Here is a 19,894-nt window from a genome sequence, read left to right as displayed (position 1 = left end):
CTCCAAATATAAAGTATATATAGTATATTTTTGCAAATTAACCAACCCTTCGCAAACGCCCCCATGTTCCACGGGCAGATGGAATAATGGCATCTTTTCAAAGAGCAATTCTCTCCGCCTAGGACTGCATGTAGTTCATTAATTATAAACATAATTACAAGGCAATATTGACCTTGATGATAATTGGATATTATCATCTGGAAGAAAAAGTAATACTCGATATAAGGTGGCTTGGGTGCATTTTGTGGTGCATGTAGATATTGAAATATATTATAGCGCAAGGTGACAGTAAAAAATCTGTCACATGTGATGGTCTCTCACTCTCCAGAGGGTTGTTTGCGAGGTAATATCACTGGTGTGAATACAAAACTGAGCCTGTAGAGAGCATGACAGCCCCCGAACATCACAAGATAGCCCTGTAACATGATGCTTGTGGGTTTGAAAGCCTGAGCGGGGTGAGAGTGGCACGAGCATGAGAGGGAAGGTGTGAAGTAAGTGGGCTATGGCCCCAAGGTGACTGTTTGTCAACCTGAAAGCCAAGCAGCTGCTTGGAAAACATTCATTTGGCTTCTGGAGGCCCTTCGAGCAGCTTCTTGGCCTGTGTGCTCTGTGCATCACCGGGCCTGATGTAGTTTCACTGCACTATCCCCCTGTGCCACCGGGTATGGGGGTGGGGAGGAGGGTAGACCGGTTCAGCCAGCTACAGTCGCTGATGCCATTGTTCCTGTTTCTTTTTCTTTTCTTTTTCACAATCACTCTTGGATATCAGGCTGGCAAATAATGTGACATGTTGAGGATGTGACTGCCCAGTGAAATCCATATTATCAAAGTATCCGATAAAGTCAATGGACCCCATTGATGTATCACAATAGCTTTTAATTACACATGGCTTCCACTCAATAAATCAAACCGCACTATCTTCCAGAGCAACCATCTAAGTGTGCAATTATCAGTTTCCTTGGTAGTAAATCAAAGTCGACCATGAACGAGAAATAACTCAGCTATCAAAGAAAATGGAGTGTATAGGACTGAGAACTGCTGTTTGACGACAGCGTTATTTCCAGAGCTTGTCATTCAAAATGGGAAACTGGATCCCGGAGTCAAGATAGTCAGATAGTATACTTCCTAATATGTGAATGTAGCTGCTATTACAAAAATAGTGTAAGCATATCATAAATACATTCTTGCTGGACTAAACTATTAAGGACTACGTAATTCGCCATCAGCAGCGGTGTTTACCGTCACACAAACCATGCATTTGCGTTGGCTCTCCGAGGTTCTGCAGCCCCCTGTGGGTTACTATTACAGCACTAAATATTAAATAAAACACTTTCCTTATTTAGAAAATGCTAAAGCTGCATGTCCGGCTAACCAGCTAGCCACCTATGATCTTCTGACTATACTCTCTAACTGTTTGATTGCTTTCTGAAACATATGAGGCGTCCCAGAAAAACAAACCTGCCGCCGTACTTGACATGTGGTTCAAATATAGTTGACGTCAAGTCTTCATTTATTGACTTTGTGTGTACTCCGTGTCTTACAGATAGATGAGATGCAGTGGCCAAACGGTGAGCAAGAAATCCCAATATCGGTGTGCAGCCTCCCCTGCAAAGCGGGCGAGCGCAAGAAGATGGTGAAGGGCATGGCCTGCTGCTGGCACTGCGAGCCATGTGATGGGTACCAGTACCAGTATGACGAAACCTCTTGTAGGCTGTGTGCCTATAATATGAGGCCCAACTCCAACCGGACAGCCTGTCAGCCTATTCCCATCGTCATGCTAGAGTGGCATTCCCCCTGGGCAGTCATCCCAGTCTTCCTGGCCATGCTGGGTATCATCGCCACCATCTTTGTCATGGCGACATTCATCCGCTACAATGACACGCCCATCGTTCGAGCCTCAGGCCGGGAGCTGAGCTACGTGCTGCTGACAGGGATTTTCCTATGTTATATCATCACCTTCCTTATGATTGCCAAACCCAACGTGGCCGTCTGCTCCTTCCGCCGTATTTTTCTCGGCCTGGGAATGTGCATCAGCTACGCGGCTCTCCTTACCAAGACTAACCGTATTTACCGCATCTTTGAGCAGGGCAAGAAGTCAGTGACTGCCCCTCGACTGATCAGTCCCACCTCCCAACTGGCCATTACCTTTAGTCTCATCTCTGTCCAGCTACTGGGGGTCTTTATTTGGTTTTGCGTGGATCCTCCGAACACAATCATCGACTATGATGAGCAGAAGACCATGAATCCCGAGCAATCCCGAGGGGTGCTAAAGTGTGACATCTCGGATCTACAAATCATATGTTCCTTAGGATACAGCATTCTGCTCATGGTAACATGCACAGTTTACGCCATCAAGACCCGGGGTGTTCCGGAGAACTTCAACGAGGCCAAACCCATTGGCTTCACCATGTACACCACCTGCATCGTGTGGCTGGCTTTTATACCCATATTTTTCGGCACTGCACAGTCTGCAGAGAAGGTAAGAACCTCTTAATCTTATTCTGCCAAGCATATATATATGACATGCATGTTAAAGCAGTGAATCACTGACACTGAAAATTGTTTGTGGGTCAGCCGTAATATTCCACCCTTTAAGGAAGGCAGGAAAGTTAAGCCTTTGTGTTTCTTTAGCATAATACATAATCTATCAATGATCTGATGTAACGAGGATTATTTGTGGGTCAAACTGATGCTGAGTTTCCACGCTGCTGTAGCTGTAACATATTACTGGTTGTCCCTCTGTACCTTTGTATGAAAGCATACTTCATTAGGAATTAATATATCATTGGCAGAGCTACTGTATAAAGGCATTTAATGAGCTCAGAGGTAATTTGTCTTCCTGTCTTCTTGGATTGATTAATTTAAGGCACCTCTATACTATTCAACCAATGACTATATGAGACACTGCCACTATCATTAAACTATTAGGATTACAATATATCTTTATGTCTGAAAGTGTAAATATGGGGCATGTTTTTACAGCTTTCATATATTAAGTTTGTGTTGTACCACTTGAATATATCTAAACTATCACTTTGTCAGGATGATTGATGGTACCGTTAGCTTAAACTTTAGGGGCTGCTTTCATTACCACCTTCATTTAATGATGACAAGTCAAGACCTTGACTAATTACGTAAATTCACAGGGATATTAGGGAAGACTTGGATGGATTTCCCCGCAGTGATTTTAACTTAATATTACTTTTAAAAACTACAAAAAAAGTAATTATACTGTCTCCTTTAAATTTCCAAGGACATTGACGAGGGCTAAAGTTTCAGACTAATACTAAGGCTATTTTTTATAACTCCGTATTTCATGCATAAATTACAGTTCAACAAAATTCACTCAGAAAGAAACAGTTCCATTATGTACTTCGAGAGAAGCACAATTAATTCCCCTGAAAATTTTGATGCCTGAATCATTTGTGTGCATGCCCTTTTAGCACAGAAAATGTTTAGTTAGTGCATTTGAAAAGTTTTGAATATAGAAATGATTGAAGCCCAAACATAAAAAATAAGTATGTGAAAGAAAACACTTGGAAAAGGATATTACTTTGAATTGTGATGTCTAAGTGTTACTTATTTTCCCTGTGCTCTTGCCTGTTATTTATTTCTATACCATTAGCTGGTCTTTGTACTACCTGAATGAATAAGCATTCCGATGCACTAGCTACACATAGCCAATAAAACGTCTCCTCTAGAATTATCATAGTCTCTCTCTGTGTTGTTGCCAAGCAAAGACACGGAGGTTCCAACGTTCTTAAGTCTTTGGTGTCACTTTCCTGGAGACACGAGAGGGACGTTTTTCACGCAACTGTACAAGCCGCTGGAGATAAACCTGGGCTGGTGGGTGTTAATCACAGGAGAGCGATTTAGCTGAGAGGCTGAGGCCGTGCTGTTTCAGCAGGAAGCACTGTCCATTTTAAAATGACATCACAGGAAGGCGGCGATCACATCTGACGGCAGGTGTGTCCCCATAGACACTCAGGAATATGCAGTATACAGCAGCTCAGTCAAGGTCATGTCGAGAAAGTATGGAATCAAAGTGGATAGAATACTAAATCACCACGTCCCCTATGCATGTCACATAAAGCAAGTTGGGTTCTATTTGCAATGCTAATGTCTCCGTGCTTAATGGCCTGTGCTTTTTATGACTTCCATTAAGACATGTGTGTCTTTCCACTTTTGTCGGACACAATGGGAAGAGCCGTCTTAATTGATTTACCTGATGCGCAGTATGTGTTGTTTTCTCCAGTAGTCTGTGAAAAATTAAAATATGTAGCAGCTGCTGTAGAGCTGAGGGCTTTGCGTAATAACATTACTGCCTGATCAGAGAACATGACCGAGCCGTCTGGACACAGTTGACGCCCACCCTCTGTTATTAGAGTTACAGGATTTATTTATACTGTATAAATAGCTGTTCCCTCATAATACTGAACACTGAAGCCTCTTACTGAGACTAATGCCAGCGTAATATTTAACCAGGTTGTTTATAATTGTTATTCTATCTAAGTTTTAGATTAACTTAGCTCCGATATTTTCATATCCTTCATTTTGCAAGTGTGGGATTATAATCCATAACATGTCAGTATTTTAATTGGGAAATTGATGCACTAGGCTATAAGAATTATGTGTAATTGCCTGAACGTTGTTTACTTTTACTACTCTAAAGTTAAGTCATGCTTTATTCATAGGCTACAAGAAGTTGAGATGTTGGAAGTTAGTATATAATACATGTGAAGAATTGTTATACATTTCAACAATGCTACATTTTTTGGAAGATGTTCAGTTGTTCTAGATTTTTTTAACCTTAGAAAGATCTATTACCAAGGGCAATGCAGTCTTTATAGTGGTACTCTAGCACTAAAGATGGAACCTAATGGGATACCCTACTTGGCTGCTTGGCCGTTTCCTTGAAAAAAAAGATAGACAAACTTAGGAACACTGTAAAATGCACGCACATCATTAGATATTTTAACCCTGTAGCCCCGAGTATTTCACCCCGATGCCAGTCTTCTTTCAAAAACAAAAAACTGCAGCCCCGGGTACACTTGTCTGAGCCCCTGATTTTTTTTCCAATAGCTAGAAACACCCCTGGTAAAATTCACTGTAAACCAGACTTTGTTTATGAAAATCTTCTGGATTATAAACAAAAATATTCTTTCATTGGAGTATTTCAAATATTTTTAAAGATTAATTGAAATCGCCAAGAGAAACACGACATGTTTCTGTTTGGCCTCGAGCTGTAGCACGTTGTTTACTTGGTGCCTGGAGTTCCCTGCAGACTGCTCCAGGGCGACCTGTCCATCTCAGCTTCTTTGTGCATGAGCAGCTAACACTACATCCCTTCTGCACTACAGATTAGCGGCAGCTCCAGGATAACCAATCCATTGCTTTGAATATAACACTTGACTGGTAATACTTCAAGTAAAGTATACTATGTGCAAGATTCAACCAACTGATAGTAGTATTACCATGTCTACTGTATACACAGCTTGATAACCTTAAACACTGGGCATAGTGCAGTTGACCCTTCCAACCTTCTTGGCTCAGAAGACATTAGCATCTCTTGGTGTGCTGGATAAAGTAAAGAATTGATATAAGGTGGTAGACCTTCAGGTTAGGCCAGTTCCTCTCTGCATTGGGAGTACTTCTGTAAATCTTTTAAATCTCTCAAATTTGCCCCATTGCAATCAGCAGCAACACCTTCAGTTATGTGGTCAAATTATTATTATTTACATAGATATGAATGGAATAGTTAAGAAAATGTAGTATTTCCAGCAGATATATTTAAGTGCAACTGTGAAAACTTTATTATGCTGTAATTAATTTTGAATTGCTGGAATGCAATTTAACGACAGAGAACTCCTTTCATTTCCCATTTACCAAATGAACATACCATATATTGTGTCATAATAATGTTTTAAAACTTGAATATTGTTATTTTGTGAGAAGCATAATTTAAGGTACACAGCACAATATACTTTTTTTAATAACATGAGTTATTGTGTTAGGATGAAGCAGTAGACAACGTTGCATTTATAAGTTGGGAGATTTTTATCTTCGAACTTTAGCTTCCTAACTCTGGAACAGAGGGTTTAATGTTTGCTGAGTGTTTGTCAGAATTTCCTTCCAGGTTCTAAAATGGCGCCTTTACATTTCCATTAGCGTACAGTATGACTATGTGCCACTTGATGGACTGGTATCCCGTCTGGGGGAACCTCTGCCACGTCCTGTGTGCTTCCCAGGATAGGTTCCTGCTAACTGCAACCCTGTACTAGATAAAAAGTTATGCAAAATGTATCAAATGGAGTGTATTTTAAAAAAAGATTACTGTATCAATCTGCCTGAACTGTATTGGATAAACGAGATATCAAGTTCGCAGCATTTACTGCAAAGGCGTGAAGCAGAATTCGAGTTGCAGAGCTTTGTCGCCTAACTTGAGGTCAGGTGAAAGCATGTCGTAATCATACACAGCAGTTGCAGGCCTGGCTTTTGTTTCTACCTGGTTGCCCACCTCGCGTCTCCTTGAAGTGGCCTACTTCCAGAACGGAGCTCTGGGACGCAATGCTGCTAAAGGGGGTCCGACAGTGCGTCTGTAGCCCAGGGAGGCCTCAGGGCTGTTTTTCATTAGCTGCTGCAAAACAGACACCCTGGCACGGCATTAAAAGTGCGATCAGTGATGCCAAGCGGCCTATGAAAATTCCTGCCCTCTCTGCGCCAAGCTGCGGAGACGTTGCTGCTTCGTCTTTGAACTCTCCCCGGCACGGTGCTCCAGGTTTTTTGTTTTTTTGTTTGTTTGTTTCTCAACACCTCTGTCCAAATGAGGGAATATCCCAGAAACCCAAAGTGGCACTCTGACGTCTGAAGAGAGGCACAGTGTCGGCACTAGACCAATGGAAACTACCATTATGTTTCGTTTCAGATGGGGCTTGCAGCATGAAGTGCGTTTTTTTGTTTTGTTCATTTCAGAGGATTGACACATGAAGGTAGATTTGGACAGCATGAGATTCTCACTAATTGATATCCTCCAGAACAGTGCAATATGATGTGACCATCGTTCAAAGCTAAACACGAGGATTGCAGAACTGAAATGTGGCAATTACTACTTAAACAATAGAACCTCGAAGCATACCTTTATTAAATGAAATCATCTGTCCATCTTATAATCGCATATAGGAAACTGGGAATATAGTAAAAAATTAAAGTTGTTTCTACCTGCTTTTATTGCTGCAAAATCGAGTCATTCTGTGATGGTGGAGTTTTAATGCGGAACATGCTTAGCAGAGGAGTGGAAATGTGGGAGTCTGGAAAATAATTGTACTTGCTAAAATCTCTAAGGGCAACTTAGATTATATGTTCCAAGTAATACTGTAATAATGTCATTGGGGAAGTGCTGTAATTAGTTTCTTATAAGTAGTATTTTTACTGCATCTGCCGAGCACATGTTTGCATATCACAATAACTGAAAAAAAAAACAAAAAACTAAAACTTGTGACTTTACCTTGAAGGAGGATTAAAGTAAATTGAATTATGGAGTAAAATAAATAGCCTTATATGGAAGATTTGTTAAATAAACACATAAATAAAAGAAAACACAAATATCTTGAAATTACTTCCTGCCTATTAAGAATTTAATCCATTTGGAGACTCTGGACATTTCGTAGTAAAAGCCTGCAGCAAATAGGCAACATATTTATAAAATATATAGCATTTTCGGTCCATGTAATTTGGCAAACTGTTGTCCCTGAATTGTGCATATTGTGTGATGGTCTGTGTGGCCCTTGTGATGGAAAGGGGCCCCGCTCAGGGTGTTCCCTGCCTTACAGTATGCCCTGTGGTTCCTGCATTGGCTGCAGGTTCACTGCAACCTGCAAAACCTGTTGTACGTTGTATAAATCAGCGTTTCTTAACCCAGTCCTCAGGGACACCCAGAGAGTCCATATTTTTGTTCCCTACCAGCTGTCTGGGGGCCCCCGAGGCCTGGATTCAGAAACACTGATATGGATGAATGGACAGGTGAGTGTTTTTGATCAACCAAGAACATGCTGAGTCCCAGCTTGACAGAATAACCCAGCGTTGTTCCACAATGCACCAGCAGATACCTTGCAGATAACCAGGAATGTCATTAGGGGTCCTTCAGATGCCTGCAGGTTGGCCAGTGGTGGACTTTATCTCACCTCCTCATTGCTCTCCAGCACAAGGGTACCTGATATACACAATGGAGTGGTGGTTTTGGGGATGGGGGCAGGGGGGGGGAATAAAAAGAGGTGAATGACGGCCATACTGTACATATTTTACGCCTTTGTTACTTCTGCTTTAAATCCGCACGCTACTTCCATTAGATCATAATTGCACAATGCTGAAGTTTTCCTTGGCTCTGCCTGTGGGATCATTATGTAAACTTAGATTAAAATGGTGCCGTGCCTAATTATTAATATGCAATGACATCACAATGTTTTATTGATCAATTGACGTATATTCTATATGTATAAAACTTTGGTTTCGTTTTTCTTTCGATTGCTGTCGTCGTCTGTAGCTGGTCTGCTTATTTCTTTGATCGGAGATCCATGTTTATTTTCTTTCTTTCTAGACATATTAACACGATTTTGTAAAATTAGCAATCAATGCCCAGCTATGTTTGATGGAAGTTTCCACCATATCGTTCCTCTAATTAGCCTCTAATTAAAGAGTGAGCATACTTGGGGATGTAGTATTGTGAAAGATTTGTAAAAAGGTTGGGAAGTGTTATCTGACTTCATTAAAACACTAGGTGCCGGCACTCGTAATTACCTGCTTATACAAATGGGTGGAAAACACTGAAAATTAATTTTTTATCAGTACTTTTATCTTTTCCATTCATTTTCAAAATTGCAGGCAGTTTATAGGTCCACCACTAGTAACTGTTTTAAATAAATAAAACACTATTGCTTAATCATTCGTAATGCAGGTGGTGAAGTGCTTTGAATTTGTGATGCATGTAATTATAATTCTGCATTTTTGTGAGATAGGAACATAAAAATACAACGAAACGAATAAAATATCATGCTTGACTTGTTATTTGTATGCTTAGTCATTTTTTTTTTAAGTAAAGTCTATTTAAGAAAGAAGACAATGGGGAGTTGGACCCAGAAACTCAATTTCATTGTCGCATCTCCTTTTCCCTTTTCTGTGTCAGCTGTACATCCAGACGACCACCCTCACCATCTCCATGAACCTCAGCGCCTCGGTGGCCCTGGGACTGCTCTACATGCCGAAGGTCTACGTCATCATCTTCCACCCGGAGCTCAACGTGACGAAGCGGAAGCGAAGCTTCAAAGCTGTGGTGACGGCAGCCACCATGTCCACGCGGCTCTCGCACAAACCGAGCGACCGGCCGAACGGGGAGGCCAAGACGGAGCTCTGCGAGAGCGCAGACCCCAACAGTGAGTGACAGTCCACTCCACACTTCTTTGTCGTATTTTCATGGAAAGCAGAACTTTTTTAAAGCTATTGTCATGACCTGTCGTAAGTGGCCGTCGAGGTTTTGGATGGCATCTTCCACTCGGTCAACTGCAAGTCATCACACCAGGACAGCCACTCGACTTTTAATTATAAATAACAAAGGGGCGTCGTTTAAATTAAACCAAGTATTCTGAAGCCATAATAACAGACGAAAATAATGCTAGCTAAAGCAAAACAAAAGTACAGTCATGTGCCATGTAACATCCTTCCAGTCGATTACATATACAACAGTGGTCCCATGAGATTACAATGGAGCTGAAAAATTCCTATTCCCTAGTGATGTTGTAGCACAACACATTACTCACGTGTGTGTGGTATGGTATGGTGATAATGGTGTAGACATACTGCACTACCAGTTGTATAAAAGCATAGCACATAACAGTTGAGGATAATAATAGACAACTCTGTTATTGGTTTATGTATTTACTCTACCGTAGTTTTTATTTTTATTATTTTAGAGTGTATTCTTTCTAACTATAAAATATAAAATTACTGTAGCTTTGGTGTGTAGTAGGCTACACCATCTAGGTTTGTGTAAGTACACTCCAAGATGTTCGTATCACGATGCATTTCTCAGTTCGTATCCTCGTCATTAAGCGATGCATGACCGACGCGTGACATGATTACAAAATGACAACTCAGTTTTCCTGTACCAAAACGCATTCACCCAGTACAATTTCACGAAAAGATAAAAGTAGGATTTAAAAGACAACGTACATGTTTGGACACGTTTGCGCCCACGGTCAGTGGTTTTGGTCTGACAAGCGGGCAGCAACCAGGTAGCTATGAGCAGAAGAGTGCCCTAAATGGTAGTTTGCCATCCATTCTTTTGCTGTAGATTTTATCTGATCCTCCATGTACAACTTCAGGCAGGGCTCGAGCTGTCGTGGGAAGCACGTGGATGCCATCCTCTCTGTGATAAAAAAGGGCAGAAACCATCGCCGCTGAAAATATACCATCCATTCTCACCATCATTCATCACACTACTGACTATAACAGCGGTTCTCTGGTCTGAAACACAATTTAATCCAGACCGTAAGATCAACCCTGCCTACCTCCCTGTTCAGCAAATCTTATAGACTGCAATCTGCTCAAGAAATTTTATCATGGGGGACACCCTGCCCCCCCCCCTAGCAAATTTTATGGTGTGTAATTTAACCCCAAACATCCATCCATCCATCCATCTTCCAAACCGCTCCTCCTTCTGGGTTGTGGGGGGTCCAGAGCCTATCCCTGAAGCTACAGTATGGGCACGAGGCAGGGAACAACCCAGGACGGGAGGCCAGCCCATCACCATGCACACTCACACACCAGTCACTCACAGATGCACTCCTACAGGTAACTTAGTAACCCCCAACATCCCCCTTGAAAGATTTTTGGAACCTGACCCTGGCACACAGGGCAGATCGCTCCGTGGCTATTCCATCCTACAATACTACAAGTAGGAGTAACTGGAGAAGAAAGATACAGCCGGAATATGAGGAATCTGGTGTCGTAACACTATGCTTCCTACACGCTTCCTGCTTCCAGGTTGCTGCAGCCAGCGTCTTATGGAAACACCAGTCAGTTTTACAAGTCTTGAATCGGTGCATAAAGACAGATTTTCTTCTGCTGCAATATACAGTAATGAAATCAACATAGTTACAAGACAGTTTTGTGTTTCAGAAGCTAATTTTAAAAATGATAATATTATTATTACTTATCAATGAAGAGCAAATGTAAATGTTAGCTGTTATTATACAGTTATATTATACAGCAGATGTAGCAAAGTTAGGAATGAGTGTCGATATGAAAACACAGTTGATGCAAAGACTATTAATCACAATTCTTTTTTCTAATTTGAAGCATAAGAAAAATTTAGGTTATGTTCTGAAAGGTTGGTATATATTTAAAATTCGTGTTCAAATAGAATTTGTAGGCGATACTTCTGTGAATAGAACACAGTATTGTTTAAAAGTAATGTTTTTGTGCAGCAGCTTGTTTTTGAACAACATGTGCTCAGCTGATGCATTGAGGATGGCACCTGCTCTCTCCACCTGTCAATCTAATGAAAAGCAAATTCAAATTATAATCCATTCGGAGGAAGACGATTCCCTTGAAACCATTGCTGCTTGTTGCCAAGATTGCCTACTGTCAGTTTCTACATTTTGTATAAGACAAGGTATCTTACGGAGTTTAAATGGAAATTAATGTCAGTTTTGCGATCAAGTGTGACTGAAAAGCACCATGACTTTTTTTCATGTAACACTCACTCTATGCTAACTTCACGAAAACAGCAGTGACATCGTTACTTGCTGGTAAGTTGCTTGGCTGCCTCCGGTCCACGAAGTACACGGAAGGAGATACCCTTGTAGCTAATTCTAAACCACGCTTTTTTAAGATCAGAGGAACGTAAAATTCAAAACCGACTGAATGCAGGCAGTGCGGTGAATGATGAAAAAAGAATAACATTGTTGGTGTAACACATCCAATGATTTATTACTTTTTTAAAAATGAGAATGGATTTTATTATCCTCCCAGTCACTTGGTGGTTTTCCGCCAGCACATGTAATTTCTATATATCAGTGTTTCTCAAGCTTTGCTCCCTCCCATCTTCCAATAGTTCGTCTGTTAGTCAAACAGCTCTACCCACTGTGCTACCCTATATACAACATTCTGTCATTTCTGCCTATATATTATTAACAGTAACATAATGCACACAAATGGAATCGAACAGAACATCGTATGGCTATATAAGATAAGATGATTATGATACTGGTGCATGCAGTAGCCTTGTACATAAAGCGCAAAGACAGACAAACAGTGTGCAAAACAAGACAAAGTGCAAAGACAGACAAACAGTGTGCAAAACAAGACAAAGTTCAAAGACAAACAGTGTGCAAAACAAGACATAGTGCAAAGACAAACTGTGCAAAACAAGACATAGTGCAGCAGACAAACAGTGTGCAAAACAAGACAAAGTGCAGCAGACAGACAGTGTGCAAAACAAGACAAAGTGCAAAGACAGTCAAACAGTGTGCAAAACAAGACAAAGTGCAAAGACAGACAGTGTGCAAAACAAGACAAAGTGCAAAGACTGACAAACAGTGTGCAAAACAAGACAAAGTGCAAAGACAGACAAACAGTGTGCAAAACAAGACAAAGTGCAAAGACAGTCAAACAGTGTGCAAAACAAGACAAAGTGCAAAGACAGTCAAACAGTGTGCAAAACAAGACAAAGTGCAAAGACAGACAAACAGTGTGCAAAACAAGACAAAGTGCAAAGACAAACAGTGTGCAAAACAAGACAAAGTGCAAAGACAGACAAACAGTGTGCAAAACAAGACAAAGTGCAAAGACAGTCAAACAGTATGCAAAACAAGACAAAGTGCAAAGACAGTACACATAGTGCACAAGGAGAAGATCCTAAAAATATTAGTAAGGGAGTAATTAAATAAAAATAAATAAAAGAAATAACTTGAATTACATTAAACTGATGCGACAGCCAGATCAAATGAGAACATGAGGGGCTCCAGTAGTTGATCCCCTCTGGTTGCTTTGCATAATGTGTTGCCTTTTGATTCCAGCAAAGCTTGTGAAAGATGCCGTAAACAATAGGAAGCGTCATATCGCATATCCGCACGCGTCTGTAAACTCCCAGGCCTTGCATGTGGGCCATGTACTCTTCTGCAGCGGGACTATAACAGCTGTAGAATTCCCCGCGTGGGTTGGAAAGCTGACAGAACAGGCTGCCGTCAGAGGTGAGTTCCAATGGAGCCGCCTGCCATCTGCGTCACGAATCTCCCCGTGGCCTCTTTCACACTTCGGCTGCCGTGCCTTTTCCAGAGCAAGGCAGTGGTGTTGATCACCGAGTCATTTCACGGCCGTTTTGAATTCAGGGCTGCTGTGACCCTCCCATCTAACTTCCAATGCTTAGAATCAACCTGGCAAAAAGAATGTGTCTATAATAAAACAGGGGGCTTAGTGGCTGAGAAAAAAATAATAATTTACATCATAAATTGCAATTTTCAGTTATTATTCCGCAAAGATTGTCTGAGAAATGTACAGTAGAATACCATTCCAGTGAGAATTAATGTAACCTCAACTCTGTGAAACGTGATATAGATGCTTTTAAGAAATAGTATTTATTAAGTTTGTATCCAATGCATTTATCAATGTTTTAAATTTGTTTACAGATATGAGGGCAGGGAAATAACAGTGAAAGGGTCTCAATCACAAGCTAAAATAGTAAATATTTGAAAAGTTAAAAAAGGTATCCACTCATTGTAGATCTTTCTCATAGAGCCATTGTGAAACACCAGCGACCCGCAAAGATAGACTTCCTGCTCAGCTGGATAACTTGTGGGATGTAAGGTACCCCAATTTAAAGGGACTTTGGACCCTATTTTGCATGCCGAGCAATGGGGCGCCAGGTGCGGCGCAGCTGTCTTTGCTAGCGCGAGCCCGACACAGTTCTTATTTTCCACATTCTATTGCTCTGTTTCCCACAGGACTGCAGACTTCTGCTTTGGTGGAATATTGCTGTTGCCGTAGATGCTCTGCTCGTACCCTTGCATGCATGAGTATATCGATTTCCCCTGCAGAGAAGTGTTCTTCTCCACAGTCTGGGTACAACCCTTCTGGACCTTCAGACTGTTAAAATAGGGCCTTTTATCTACATTCACTAACATTTAGCCCAGACAACCTTAAATTAGACTAAGCAAGAAATCCTGCAGCATTGGGAAAGGAAAGAACCTGGAGGAAACTGACACAAATGCAGGAAGAACATACAGTCTCCACATGCAGGGCGAAGAGAGGATTTCAATCCTCAGCCTCAGAGGTGTGAAGGTACAGCACTAACCAGCAAATTCCTGTGTCACGTCAGGGTGATATTTTGGCATCAGGTATTACAGCTTGTGTTTCGTCTAATGGTCGGTTTCATGTTCCCAGGACATAGTAGTAATATGTCATTATCCTTACATGGCATTTAATCACAAGATGAAGCCGTCTTAAAAACCTGAATGTCAATATTGGGGGAGATGAGGCTGCAGGAAGATTCTCACGGCGCGGTTTCACTACGTCGCAGTTGTATTTTCTCACCCACAGCGGTCACTAGATTGGCAGGTCCTCCATAAAGCTCACTGTGGATTAAATCAGAGAGTGGAGATCCATTAAGAAATTTATAGTTCAGCTTACACCCAGGATATGGTGCCTAGGGTCAGGGAGGACATAATGGCTTTTCTGAAGATTCATTAGCTGGAGGAATGTAGAATCGCAGCTGTGGGCGCCAGAGCTGTCGAATGAAATGAGACCTTTGGCGGAGGTTGGCTTTCTGACTGTGTCTTTTTTCCCATTTCCCAAATTAAACTTGAACCGTAGGGAACATCGAGCCCTTAAAATGTTTCTTTATTTGGTTCCTACGGTAGTATCTGTGTCTCATGCCGCAGGATGCAAGAATTGGGGGTAGTGGGAGGTGAGGCTGTGAATGCATAGCAGGAGCGATGGAGGTGTTTTAACTTATTAGCGAATTTCTGCTGAGATTCCGATGTAATTCATATCAGACTTTGAATGGAAATTTTCAAGAGTTACAAACAACCTGAAAGTTATACTGCATTTATGTAATGCATGACTTTCTTCATAAGTGGGTACAATAATCTAAGTCAAATACTATAAGGTTAAGGGCCTAGCAGTCTCGTAATCTTCTCGGAACCTAACAATACGCCGCACATTTTTAAATCTAACAAAATGTTACCAAAGCTGCTTGATTAACTCTGCATATTCCCATTTACACAATCTGTAATAGAATTTAGCGTAGAGCCTAATGGATAAAAGGGAGCAGCTTGCTGTTTGCCTTCAGCCGCTGAGGCTTCTCAGGTGCTCCACTTTCCCCGTGAAGACGCTGAACATTCTCTGTAATCAATATGTCAGTGATGCCTGCGACTGGTGCGAATCTCACCAGCACAGTGTGTCAGACTAATGGAGCACTTACAGACAGATAATTAACATGGGTAAAGTGCATCCCTCGAGGAAGCTATCAGGAAATCTCCCAGGAATGTAATTTGGCCAGTTTAAACAGTCTGTATTGGAATATGGCACATAGACTTAAAGGAAGGTCCAAATGTATATTATTTTTTTAAAAACTTTTTTCACTTATGTGCACAATGCGTATGGTGAAGGTTTCTGAGCACCTAATGTGATTCTCGAGATGTTATTTTCCTACGGAATCCTTACTTAATGAAAACCATTTCTTTAGTAAAAGGCAGAATTTATATCCACATATACTGTGCGTTATTTAGAAGAATCCATGAATCAGTAAAAGGTAGTAAGGCTGAGTCATGTGTTTTGAGCCCCAAATTAACTATTCAAAGAAGCTTCCAGTGTAAATGTAAGTAATGTGACCTTAAACATGCCGTTGATCCCCAGCCTTATTTACAGTGAGAGCTGTGAGTGGGTGGGGACCGCTGGCCTAAACTGATCTACGGCAGATGTCTTATAAGCGATCATTGGAGCTGAACAATACTGTGGAGTGTGTAAGGAAGAATGCAAGAGAGAATCCAAATTACCCTTGTTAAATATCTTCCATTTAAATATTCAGATTTAATGAGAATGTTTCCCCAATACCTCTCCAACTGAATGAATGAAATTGCAGTGAATGAAATAAGTAATTCATAACTGAATATTTCATTCTAATATTTTTTATATATAGATTTAACTGAACATTTGCTTTACAAGGCATGTAGTATTACAGTATTCATGTAACATGTTCGTCGCTGTAAACAATATCCATGGTTTACGTTTTTTAATATACCATCATGCACAGGCCTGATAATTTCTTGAAAATGTAGGAATTGCATATTTGAAGTGCTGGATGGCTGCATAATTGCATTTTTTCCCCCCTCCACTAAGGTCCGGCAACAAAGAAAAAGTATGTGAGCTACAATGACCTTGTCATCTAAAGCACTTCTTCGGATGGTGGGTGTGACGAAATGGCCTGGCCCCCCAGCTCCAGGCAGAAAAAGCGAAGACCAACAAGGCCCCCTGTGCCGTACTGCCTATGTCTCCCCCCGGGACAGGGGCGACTCCCTGCTTTCTTCTCTTTTTTTTCTACCATCCATTCCATTGAGGTGTTTCCTCTTCACGAATGAAAACAAGAAAGCACTCTAAATGGCAAAACGAGGAGAATAACGAAAAACGAATAAACATCTGAAGTGGAAACCATGACGGGACCCTCCGCTAGTTTACAAACATGCCCTGGACCTCAGGGAAGCCCCAGGATGGACCCTTTGCTCTCACAATCTTACTGAACAGTCTCTTTGTCCGCACTGGGATTATGAAAAGCTGTGTTACAGCCGACTACCACTCTGTGGGGCTGTCATTAGTCTTTATATGTACTTCCAAGTTGCAAGTTCTCCAAACTTCCTGTAAAAGTTTGTGGGTTTTTCTTTCCATTTCCTCTGTTGTTGACATGTTCTTTTGCATTTTGTTATCTTGGATGCACATAATATTAAAGCCATATTCTTCTCTTTGAGATGTAATTTCATTTTTATCCCGTCAAAGTTTTTTCTTTTATTTTATTTATACTAGCTTCTGCAAAAAAATAATGCACATTTTTACCTTCTGTTTTGTAAGTGTTTTGAGTATTTTGTAAGGGTGACCATTAACTGTGTTTTTTGTAAGAGCGGGAAAGGAGGGCTGTCCATTAGCTGGTGATATTCTAAATGTAACAAGGTGTCCACGTAGAAATTGTCAATGCATGCCTGATGTGTTTGGTGTAAAATAAAAATCTAAATCCAAGAACGTGAATTACTTGACAACAAGAACTGTAGCCTGCTGTGGATGACTTTCATGACGCTTGATTTTTATTTGATTTTCTCTGCATCGGTTCCTCAGATGTTTACATACTCAAGGCAGAATATGGCTTTAACTTTGTCTTGGAGTTTCTTATTGCCCAGCAACTATTGACAGATTGTGAAAAACGGACAAAATATATATACATATATATTTAAAAAAAAGTATAAAAATAAATAAATAAAAAAGCATGTATGTTTTATACTGTTTGTACTAGTATCTTCATGTTGCCCTTGACGCTTCTGTGCCAATATTGTACATTTTTGTTTGGCCACTCATGCAAGTATACTGTGGTGTTGTCCAAGAATGTATCGACATCAAATAAAACAATTTGGTTATCTTTTTTATTTGATCCCTGAAGGAAAATATATATGTGTCTATTCAAGTGTACATGGGCGCTGCAATTTTGGTGATGGGGAAAAAAAGGTTGCTTCGAAATCCATGGTTGGCTGAATTATCGAGCACCGTCACTCGCTGATTGGTTTAACCCAATGGGAACAAATAAAACAACCAATAAAAATTGAACTAAACAAGTCAAGTAAGGGATTCGCAGCAAAATGTAATTACATCTACCTGGGTTTTAAAAGCTGCACTTTTCTGATTACATTAACACAGCGTTTCCCAATCTGGTCCTCTGAGACCCACAGACAGTACACATTTTTGTTCCCGGGAGCTAGGAGGGAGCAAAAATGTGAACTCTCTGGCCAGGAGCTTTGAGGGAGCAAAAACCTGGACCGGCTGTGGGTCCCCGAGGACCGGATTAGGAAAGACTGCATGTCAAGTTTACATATAATCAGGGCCCCTAAAGACAACAAATGGCTATTTTGTAATTTTACATTTTTTATTATTGGATCAAAGGTTATTATGTTTTCTCACAGACAGGACTCTATAAGCTGTGTGAAGAGTGGAATGCCACCACTGATCAAATGACAAATATCTATATAAAAGCCCATACAAGAGCATCAAGAAATAGCTTATGCATAGAACAATGATCACTGAACTCAAAATAAACTTTGTAAGGCTCCGCAGAAGCTTAGTTTAGGTGTACACGAAACAAGACAGCACAAGGCACAAAGTGCTACTCAATGACACCGCACACCATATTTCAGAGCTTGTGAACAACACAAAGGTATACAGTACATGGAGTATTTTTACCTGGAAAAGGTCATAACATTTCACATTAGTTTTTATAGCAAGGCTGTAGCTTTTTAGCTTTATTGCCGCGTAAGATGGTTGGATTTTGAACACAATACGGTATAATTCTGCAGGGAAAATTAACTTCGAAAATGTGCAAACTATATCATAAACCTGGGCAGAAACAAGGCAAGCAATGTGTTATGCAAATTATGGACATTGATTAGCATAACAAAGAGATAATTACACTATACATAAACACTATGACACGAATGGCTGAAAACACAATGGGTAGAAAAAAGAAAGAGTAAAAGAGTGAAAATTTAATATAAGAACAGTGGGGGGAAAAGAACAAAGAAAACAACTATATAACTGTCTTCCTTTATACCATCCCATGAGTGATATAATCTGTTCCTGTTGGCCACCCAAGAGATGCCAATAGTAACAGTTAATAATTAACCCTACAACTGGAGCATTGTTTCATTTCTCTTGATCCCTTCCTAACGTCTGCTATTGACCCATTGGTCAGGAGGGAAATGCCTTTGATCTGGATGTGAAGAGAAGACATTAAACTTTATATCACACAAGATGTGGTAGGGATTAAGTTGCTTTGCTTCTTACAGTATTATGTCATCGTAGATCAGATGTTGTTGGTCAAATGAGCTGTATTCAGTAGAGCTGTATTTCAGGCTAGGACATTGTGCTCCTGATCTGAAGGTTTCCAGTTCAAATCCCATGACTGGTGTAGTCACTGTTGGGCCCAAGTGTAAGGCCCTTAAACTCAATCAATCCTGAGATGCGCATTTACACAAAAGTGTGTGCTACGTCAGCAAGTAAACTGGTGGAACTTGAGAGTAAAATTATAGTAATGTTATATCGTGGTAACCCTACTAAGTTCATTTAAGATGAAGATTCCACTCATCAAAAATGTTTTCATATGGAGTCCCTTCACCTTCACGAAAATGAACCAACAGAAGTGACAACAAGCACAACCCTAAACAACTTTGGTGACTGCTTATCATGAAACCTTGACCCAATAGTATGCCGTTGTAATTTTTTTATCATATAATTTAACACATTGGAGTGGTGTCACATAAATCCTTTCACTTTCCATAGTGAACAAATCTTTAAAGACATCTACTGAAACCATCATCTTCTCATCAGGAAAATCAGTTTCCAAAATATTCTGAATACGAACAAATCAATTATGCACTTTTGCTAATGCTAATAAGGTTAGGCTGGCTGTTCAGATTAATAAGCAAGTAATCCTGTGTGAATAATCTTCTTCTCAGGGATGCCTCTAGAGATTGTGTCCCCCATGAAAGCATACAGTATATCGGGCCCCCAACCCAGACCAATCCCATTATGTTCCAAATGTTTTAGGCCCCTGGTCACTCAGAGGCCCTTTGAACTTATGACACTTTAAATA

The 19,894-nt window shown here is 40.6% G+C and overlaps 1 protein-coding gene across 1 annotated transcript in view; it reads left to right on the top strand.

The window, feature by feature from the left end:
- Positions 1-17,678, top strand: part of LOC125747959 (metabotropic glutamate receptor 7) — a 145,234-nt gene extending 127,556 nt beyond the window's left edge. Inside the window, exons 8-10 of the mRNA XM_049023662.1 lie at positions 1,544-2,479; positions 9,179-9,425; positions 16,390-17,678. Of these exons, the coding sequence (XP_048879619.1) occupies positions 1,544-2,479; positions 9,179-9,425; positions 16,390-16,439 (1,233 nt within the window). The 3' untranslated portion in view covers positions 16,440-17,678. The remainder of the gene's footprint in view (positions 1-1,543; positions 2,480-9,178; positions 9,426-16,389) is intronic.
- Positions 17,679-19,894: the final 2,216 nt, after the last annotated feature.

The sequence above is a fragment of the Brienomyrus brachyistius genome, chromosome 8 (genome assembly GCF_023856365.1).
Source record: "Brienomyrus brachyistius isolate T26 chromosome 8, BBRACH_0.4, whole genome shotgun sequence".
NCBI classification, from domain to species: domain Eukaryota; kingdom Metazoa; phylum Chordata; class Actinopteri; order Osteoglossiformes; family Mormyridae; genus Brienomyrus; species Brienomyrus brachyistius.
This window is presented reverse-complemented; position numbering and strand designations above follow the sequence as displayed.